General features: G+C 36.4%; 1 protein-coding gene across 1 annotated transcript; it reads right to left on the bottom strand.

Annotated features, from left to right (window-relative positions):
• Positions 1-1,757: 1,757 nt before the first annotated feature.
• On the bottom strand, positions 1,758-5,743 carry LOC136843639 (uncharacterized). The gene is made up of 2 exons (XM_067112180.1): positions 5,038-5,743; positions 1,758-4,881 (listed from the first exon to the last, which is right to left on the bottom strand). Exon 2 carries the CDS (start codon positions 4,271-4,273, stop codon positions 3,095-3,097), a length of 1,179 nt encoding a protein of 392 aa, XP_066968281.1. The 5' UTR covers positions 4,274-4,881; positions 5,038-5,743; the 3' UTR covers positions 1,758-3,094.
• Positions 5,744-10,226: the final 4,483 nt, after the last annotated feature.

Here is a 10,226-nt window from a genome sequence, read left to right as displayed (position 1 = left end):
AGTAAATACACGTCCATATAACTATGACTACACGTATCAAAAACGAAACATTTCATGAAATCCACTGTAAAACCTCCGAAAGCAATCTGACATAGAGGCTAAAAATATTGATTAGCCACATATCTGTTAAGAAGGTCGAAGAATATTTTGATATAGGAAATATGTAATAGGAATTCACATTTTCTAATACTTTGAAGAAACAATAACGTCTACATTTTGGAAAAAAAACAACAGAAATTGTAAAACATATAAAATATCTACAGAGTTATGGAAAGAACAGACACTTGTTTATCAGAGACTATATTTACTGTTTCGTATAGTTTTTTTTTTCTGCTTGAATTATGGACTTGAGGTGAATTTTTTCTCCGCCATACTAATTTTCCTCATTTATAAGGGGCGACACCGGACTGATAGAGATTCTAGTTATCATCAAAAGAACTGGATATCTATAGTTGATATGGAATATAGAATTTAGGCCAAAGGCCAAGAGCTGAGACCTATGAGGTCATACAGCGCTGAAAGGGAAATTAACAGTAAGAAGATTTGAAAGCTGTAACAGGAGGAAAACCTCGCAGTTGCACTATGAAGCAATTGTTAGAGAGAATAGAAAGGCAGCTAGAAGAAAGAGCATATGAGCGGAGGTGCAGTACAAGGAATGAAAGAGGCTGCAGCTTGGGGCCGAAGGGACGCTGCAAAGAACCGTAAGTAATACCTACAGTGCACCGCATGAGGTGCACTGACGGCACTACCACTCTGCGGGACATAGCTCATGTAGCACTTCCGGTTTGTGGATTTTTGTTACTTTAACTGCCGGCAAGAAACAGAAGTTGACGACTACATCGATTCACTGACTTAACACAAAGCAGAATTGTCTTAATAACTGTGCCTCCAAGTATAGGCAGACAAAAGGAATGAGATAACAAATTAAATTATTACAAAAGTTTTTAATACTGACGAATTTCGTGATTGCCATTAGTCATGACAGCGTACGATATTTGACTTGGACCACTGCCAAAGATGTATCGTCATACATAAATGAAATTGCGGAATATCTACTGGAATTTAACTGTGTTAACTTTGCCTGTGTGCTTTACAGCTCTTTTGCAATATTATTACAAGAGATCCTTGGAATATAAAGGGTCATGTATATATATTCAGGAGGTACAGTAGCAAGGTGGCGAGGAAGGGAAGGGGTTAATGGGAAAATGGGAGGAAGGAAAGTTGCTTGAAATCCTTCCCAAATGTTGTAGGAAGCAATTAAATACGTCCCAGGGGTCAACTAGAGCTGGAAATGGGCGCCCAAACGATGTCTCTCTTGCCAATAGGATGATGAAGGATTGACGTGTATAGGAAGCAATTAAGGGCATGGGTCCTTGATTAGAGATGTAATGGGTCGCGGAATAATGGGATGAGGAGAAATAGCCCAGGAGCATTAGGTCAAAATTGGGGTCAACCTGGAAAAAAAATGTAGAAAGCTGAATTTTTGTCCAGTGGTAGTTAGAGGTCTGTAGAGCTAGAAACACCAAAGTCTCCAAAATTTCTCCTTGTGCTTTCCGCGTGAGAGCCAAATTCAAAATGGCTGCCATCATGCCTGGCATAAAGTATCGAATATTTATGTAAACATTATATAGGCATATAATACACCAAATAGTATGATTTTGGGCCTGATAAGTAGTTTTCTGGCATTACTTATTCTTTTTAGACCAATATAGAGATACAAATTTGAAAAATTAGGTAAGGGCTATTAATTGTATTGATTCGTGTTTACGTTTTATTGTGAAATTCTCTAAAAAAAGTGACAGATACATTTACAGTCTTAATCTTCATATTATAGATTTCAATAATAATAGATATATAGTAATTTCAGATAATTTAACAACCTGGTGAAAAACTAAAGATATAAGATTAATACACAAAAGCAAATCCATGAAACTCTTAGACAGTAAAATCATTGTTGAATGAACAGATCTTCAAATCGTGGCACATTTAAAAGTTACCAAGTGATATCAATTTTTGCTGCAAAATCCTTTCAGCATTTAACAAACAGATGACAATAGCAACCTTTGCTTAGAAAAAAAAAAATTACCAAAATTGTTTAATGTCAGTGCAGGAAAATATTTCAAATGTCAGAATCAAAGTTTTACACTCATCAAATACTATTTCCTTCCTATGACAAAAACTGCAAATTTATTCAATATCTACTCCATCTAGTTCAGGGACATTTGTACAAGTTTGGCCAATGCAAGAAGAACACATAGGAGTACAATAAAGTCTTGCTCTATGGCATTTACACCTCTTACCACAATTGATTTTGCACCCACAAGAAACAATCAATAAAACAGATTCTGAGGCAACAGACCTGTCAGTAAGAACAGGACTTAGTGTAAATCTCGTAAGCTTTCTTCGGCAACTCCATTTAATGAGTTTGGAGTATCTAGCATAAGGGAAACTATCGAAGCAGCAGAGAGCATGTGTGCCCTGAGAGCAAGTGCATATGCATGACCAGTTAACATATGTTTGGTTGAATTCATTGCATACACGGTGTTCCATTGTTCTTGGAGTCCACTACCACTCATGATGTTACCAATTGCTCCCATATAAAACATAACCAAGTGGAAGCCTCCTAATCTTATGATGAGCTTATTAAGGTGAGGTGTTGACTGAACTATTTCTGCTGCTTTGATATAAAGTGGTTGATCAAAAGTAACAGGGCAAATACCCAGCTGATATTTCTCTGCAAGATATTGTGCATAGGAAAGAGCAGAATAGATTGTGTCTACATGGTTTGGGTTATGGTTGAGGAAGGGTAAAATCTCAATGCGACTTATGTCATATAACCCTTGAGTGACAACTGCTTGATTAAATCCACTCCACAGAGGGCACTCAGTTGGGTCAAACATAATATAACTAGCCATCCACAAATTGTCCAGGTATGTAGCCAATTTCAAACTTTGGATATTGGGGTATATAAGTTTCAGTGGACTAATAATAACGTTTTTCATACCTGGCTCTGAAGGTTTTCTCCATTTCTTCAAAGGTATCTCTGCATGCTTTCCAATATCAGTGGCTGGTCTCAACTTTGTGGAGCGGTTAATCACTGGTTCAACGTAAGTGCCACAAGGGTGATCCCAACTATACCGCCCATAGCATGCCAAGTTCCATGCCCTGTTAATGTGCGGATGTCAACATCGGCATTGTCAAACACAAAATTAACAAGTGAATCTGTCCATTCATAGATTGGCTCATCAGTTGGAACAACTGCATCATAAAGTCTCTGAACCTCTCGATAATCATCTGCAAAGCCAAGGGAACTAAGCAAATCAATCAACTCACGTGATTCCATCTTAGAGTTGATATAAACTGATATTGCTAATAAGATAGGGGATACAAATGATCTGGGCCGAGCTGCAGCAGTAATACTGTGAGCTATTCCTAACTGTCGACGTTTGCTTTTGGTTAGTCGACTCAAGAATCTAATTAGAAGTCCTGAAACCATTGTTTCGCTATTTTCCAAGTCAGAGAATTTTGGATACTGTGTTGAATTATAAACAAAAGATCGTATTTGATCGTCAATGAGAGTTGCTGCAAAATCAACAATATCCTCTGCTGAGAGACCTGTTGCTTTATATCTGTCTCTGAGAATAGCATTCCCATGATTAAGAAAAGTGTATATAGTTTCTTTACCATATTCACTTGTAATGATTAAGTTATCTCTGTAATGCTCTTGCAATCGTACCTTCAAATGTTTTGCTGTATAATAGTCCCCTTCATCTGAATATTTCTTTAATAGAGATATCAAATCACTGATTGAATATTGATGAAGGTTATTGTTGTCAATATGATCACACAATTTATGGAAAGCATCATTTTTCTCAGTATTAACTGTACCAGAAGGCCGTCCCTTTGACTTTATGTTCGGTAGCTGTTGCTTTCCACTGTAGAATCTAACCTGGCAGTCATGGTGGTATTTAGCTTCAGCAGCAACAAGATCCCCTATATTTTGAATTCTGATATGCACAGCCTCTCCCCAACTGTCTGCTCGCTCCAGTGATTTTGCAGAAACAGAAGCTAATAACTCTTTAGTTGCAGCATTATGAGATTGACCCCGCCTTTGTGAGGGAAGTTTTGTGCTTTTACCTAGAAACCTGCCACAGTAAAGACAATCCTCTTTAATATTGAATGGAGACACGTGAGAGCGACGCTGTAGTTTCCAATTATCATCAGGTAGTGATTCAGTCAACACTCTTTTCCTTTTCTTTATACTTGATGGCATAGTGTATTGCTTTTTACATGAAAAATGAACAGGAATTGGGCAGGCCAGATGAGTCAATTTTTCATGGAGTCCATCCTTTAAATCAGAACTTATTTGAATAATGCTAGTTATTCCTCTTTCAGTTATAGTGGTAAAATCAGAAGTAATTGCTTTATCACAAAAAAACAAATATCACACTGTTCCTGAGATGCCATCTTGATCTTTAATTATTGTTACCATCAAATATCCTAATATGTCTCTGAAGTTGAATAGCAACTGCTCTTAAGCTTAAATCCTAAACACCTTAATGTCAAACAGCATGCATTCTGGAAAAAAAGGAGAAACCTAGTATGACATGTCTGGAGAACGGTAATTATTGTGAATGTATGATTGTTAATACACCCAACCCCAACAACCAAAGGAAAAAAAAAAAAACTGTAGTGAAGACACGTAGCAGGCATGGAAAAATCAATAATACTTACTAAGTCAGAATACAATCCTAAGAATACTGTTCTTTCTGTGATGGACAAATATCCTTGTAAAAAATCCAGGATATAGCATTAACCGACTGATAGACAAATTCCATCATATACATCTATTCATATAATCTATGTCAAACAGCATGCATTCTGTAAGAAAGAAAAAACCTAGTAGAGTATGTCCTGAGAATGGTAATTATTGTGAATGCATGATGAATTAGTACATCCAACCCAATCAACCAAAGGAAAAAGGAAAAAATGTAGTATACACCCACAAAAGGCATGGAAAAAATCGATAATACTTACTAAGTCAGAATACAATCCTAGGAATACTGTTCGTTCTTTGATGGACAAATATTCTTGTAGAAAATCCAGGAAATAGCACTAACCCACTTATAGATAAATTCCAACTTAATACTAGTACATCTTTTCATATTATTTATGTCAAACAGCATACATTCTGGAAGAAAGAGAAACCTAGTAGAGTATGTCCTGAGAATGGTAATTGATGTGAAGTTATGGTAAATTGTACATCCAACTCCAATCACTACAGGATAAAGGAAAAAAATTCTACAGAGAGTAAATATATCTACATTTGTAAAATTTTGGGTTTACCCTTAAATTTTCCCTTAAATCATATATTTTGAATCAATTCTGAGATTCACACTAAGGGTTGACGTTTTTCGTTGAATGACCCTGGTCAGCATTGGTAAACATTTTCCTTCTGAAGCCTTCAGATAAGCCCAAAACACAATAATAAGGCTATTTTTGGATCTATCATCCAAAAAAACATATGAAAAGAGGTACTTCAATCCTATAAACCATGTTAATTGAAATATTTGTAGTTTCGTCATGCACGATGGCGGCCATCTTGGATTTATGGCTAATGCGCGGAAAGCACAAGGAGAAATTTTGGAGACTTTGGATATTTTGACTTGATAGGTCTCAAAGACGCTCTGTGCAAAAATTCAGCTTTCTACATTTTTTTTCCACGTTTAACCCTAATGCTCCTGGGCTAAAACTGGAGAGTGGATTAGAGACCTCTGAGAGGGATAGAGGGAACACAAACTAATAAATAAAATGTAGTATCATGAAAGCAGTCCAATAATAACAGGGACTAAAATACTGGCAGGATTAAGTGAAAATGTGGCCAAGGACGAGGCAACGCAGCTAGGTACCCAGTGAGGAGAAGCATCTCTCTATGTTCCCGAGATACTCGTTATAATGCAAGCCTTCAGTTCGATTTTCTCTCGAAGAGTCGGAGGACGTCCACTGGCAACACTTTCAAGTAAAAAACGCCAGAAATTTCTTCGGCGCAATGAAGTTTTCTGTGCAGCGTATAATGCTGTATGAAACTCTCAGCCAAGGCCCATCAAACTCTCAGCCGCGGCCCATGAAACTTTCGGCCACGGCCCGTTGGTGGCCTGTGTTCTTGGAACCTGTAGCGGTGCCAGATGTACGATCATGATTAACTTTAACCTTAAATAAAATATACACTACTGAGGCTAGAGGGCTGCAATTTGCTATGTTTGATGGATGGAGGGTGGATGATCAACATACCAACTTGCAGCCCTCTAGCCTCAGCAGTTTTTGAGATCTGACGGCTGACATACAAATTGACATCTCAATAGTTTTCTTTTACAGAAAACTAAAAAGTCTTTAGTAATGATAAAGTTCCAAGAAAAGTTTTAGTTAGGCTTGATTTATTTTTCTTACTCTAGCAGTATCATATAAAATGTAAGAAAGTTTAGAAAAACTTGACAGAAACGAGAATTCTTAGCATAAAAACGGATAGGAAATATTCCCACCACACGAAACTGAGAAACAATTGCAATATCCATAAATGCGAAAAAAGACAAAATAAAAGTTGCCTTCGACAACGAAGCAATTTTCGAGACCAGCATTTTCCGAACTTTGTCTAAGTGTCTGCGTTCGCATTTCTTCTGGTCCATAAAATGAAAATAAATAAACGCATAAACGATCACCGAAAATTTAGTCATGAAAATACGAGACCCTACGGAATACCAAGATGAAAAAACTCTTTGCGCAAAAAGGCCTGATGGACTGATGACCTTTCAAATTCGTGGACTTTCAGAACCACTTTCCCGATGCAGAACGGATCCACATGAACGAAAATATAAAAGACAAAAAGAAAACAAGAAAACGAATTTGCCAGAGCAAAGACGATTTCATCTGGTTCCATTTCCTCCGTTGCTTTTAGAATCTAGATTACCTTCACTGATACTAAATTCTCCAACAATTTCTCTTATTCAAGAAATTATGAGTTGACTTAGTCATTATCGGAATATATATATATATATATATATATATATATATATATATATATATATATATATATATATATATATATATATATATATATATATATATATATATATATATATATATATATATATATATATATATATATATATATATATATATATATATATATATATATATATATATATATATATAGAGAGAGAGAGAGAGAGAGAGAGAGAGAGAGAGAGAGAGAGAGAGAGAGAGAGAGAGGGTTCTCTTTTTAAATGGTATCAAAAAGCTTTTCCCAGATCACCCATAATAACCATTGTATTATTCCTTGGAAGATCACTTGCATAGATTAATGAATTCATCGAAAAATGGGTTATGGGAGTTAAAGAAAAATAAAAAACGATTTCATAACAAAAATTCAGAATGAAAACGGCAGAAGGGAAGTTTTGCAGAAGAACAATGCATTGCCGGATGGAGTTTTATGACAATGATTAGAAGAGCAGCTAGCGAGTATTATATACATGTACAGCTACAAAAAAGAGTTTACATAATTACAACTTACTTACGAATTGTTTGATCATTATAACATACCTTACGTTACTCACATAAACCGATAGATATATAGACAGACTCTCTGAAAAGTTCCAAATGAAACGATTTTTGACAAAATAACACACGTTAAAACACAGAAATTAGAAATCTCTTAAATGAAAATAGTTTTCCAGAAAATACTGCAACACAAATTTCGATATAAGTGACATAATAGCATGAAATCTTCAAATGAGTGTGTTTGCGCGAGAGAGAGCGCGCAAACTTTTCGCACTAAACAAAGCACGATTTTAACCTTTTCAATAAGTACTTGATAGTTTTGGACACAGAATCACGCTAAGCAACTGCCACTTCTAATACATACAAAAAGGAAGAATGAAGAGAAGAGAATATCGTTCGATACATCAATAACAAAGGCAAGAAAATATGACAAAACATCGAAAACCCAATCCCCACCACGCTGAGGATCGCAAATGACCCAGCTAGATGTAAGTTCTGTTATGCATTTTCGCTGAAATGCGCGAATGTGTGAGAAGGATCGCTGAATCCACAAAGGCGTTGCATTTCCTTCCATTTCAAACAGTTGCAACCAAAAGGATTTGCCAATGATTAGGTGGTTGAGCCAGACAAGAGCAGGGACTAAGCAAGGGGATGTGTATGTGTATGTGTGTGTGTGTGTGTGTGTGTGTGTGTGTGTGTGTAAAGTGGAGGGGAGGCTTTGAAAGGAATGGCGCACTACCAAGTTATTACAAAGAAGAACATTAAATACTTGAAATAGGAGAGGCACCTTTCTGATGAACAGTTGAGATAAAGATCGGCGGTAAGATGTGGGTGAGAGACAAAATGTAAGGAGTATACAACAGCATCTTTTTCTCATATACCATCGACAGTGGATCACAACGCTGAATGAGAAATGCATAAATCGACGGTTGGGATTCATGCATTCATTTCTATACGAGTCCCTCAACCAAAAAAAGAAAAAAAAAAAATCTGCTGAAGTTATAAGAAGCATCATAAAAAGATGGCTGACTGATTCATTTATAGATTAGATTTTAGGCATACATGCCAAGTACTGGGGCAACTAAGGCCATTCAGCGCTGAAACGGAAATTGACAGTAAAAGTTTGAAAGGTGTAACAGGAGGAAAACCTCGCAGTTGCACTACGAATCAATTGTCAGGAGAGGGTGGACAGTAAGATGGAAGAAAAAGAATTTGAACGGAGTTACAGTAACAGGAATGAAAGCAGTTTAAGCTAGGAGCCGAAGGGACGCTGCAAAGACCCTTAAATAATGCCTACATTGCACCGCATGAGGTGCACTGACAGCACTAACCCCCTACGGAGATATAAAGATGGTGAACAGCGTATTTGGGAGGAATCAAAATGGAGGGATATCCAGTTCTGGGAGAATTCAGAATAAAAAGCGCCGGCTCACGTCTCGTTGGTTAAAGTTAACGTCGCATTTTTTAAGGATTCAATTTCTGATGAAATTTTTTATTAACGCGACGAGATCCGGTGATGATGGAATCGCATACCTGCATCCGAATGAGCTGCTTCGTTACAAAGATATACATACATGGATGTATAAGTGAAATCTCGAGGGCCAATTGTTGAATGATTTTACCTACCAATATATTAACTTGTGCTATAAAGCATTTGGACCATAAAAAAGGATATTAATTATATCATCAGCATAGCATCTGCCAGACGAAAGCATAAGGCTAATTTAAGAAAAATACATTTTAGTAGCGCAAATATAAAGACAAACAGCACCTAGCACAGATTACCGAATAAAAATGTTTAAACTAAATCACGATATCGGATGATCAGAATTGCTCTCAAACACCAGTAGTAATATTAGCGGAGCAATTTCCATCTTGCCTTATCAAATTTCGAAGCCAACGCCCAGCTTTCGTCCCTCCTGACAGTCAGAGACTCGGTTCTATTTCTTGATTACAAGAAAATTCGGAAAACCTCAAAGAAGTTCGTTTCATACAGTCCCCACCCTTTTGATTTCTTTCGGTTCCTAGCGACCTCACAATACATTTTTTATATTTCTTGTACATCATTACAGTATAAATACAGGATTTTTTATTCTACCGAAAAAAAAGATATCAAAACTTTTACAAAAAATTATATACCATGATGCATCAGTAATGTAATTCAGTATTCAAAAACGCAAAATTTGTATTATTAGATAAACTTGTAATTACTCTATATACAAGTTATATCAAAATTGTTTCACTTTTCCTTCGTGGCTGTAACTTTGTTCATATATAGCCTATAATGTGTGTATGTGTGTGTGTGTGTGTGTGTGTGTGTGTGTGTGTGTGTGTGTGTGTGTGTGTGTGTGTGTGTGTGTGTGTGTAAATGCTTGGTGTAACTGACATATGTGAGAAAAAATATTCGCACTTTGCTGCTTACAAATATTAAAAATATTCAGCCATTTCTAAGTTTCATTTATTGCTGAAGAACCCATATAATTAGCAATGGATTTAGATTTTATAAAAAAAAATGAATTGTTCTAAGTTTCACGTCAGTTGAATAGCACTCCAGACAAAAAGCCGGGCAACATGAGAGAGAGAGAGAGAGAGAGAGAGAGAGAGAGAGAGAGAGAGAGAGAGAGAGAGAGAGAGAGAGCATTTTCTTCTTTACATAATGGATTACATCAGAA

This window comes from Macrobrachium rosenbergii, chromosome 12 (assembly GCF_040412425.1).
Source record: "Macrobrachium rosenbergii isolate ZJJX-2024 chromosome 12, ASM4041242v1, whole genome shotgun sequence".
NCBI classification, from domain to species: Eukaryota; Metazoa; Arthropoda; class Malacostraca; order Decapoda; family Palaemonidae; genus Macrobrachium; species Macrobrachium rosenbergii.
Note: the sequence above shows the minus strand (reverse complement) of the source record. Positions and strands in the feature narration are given on the sequence as shown.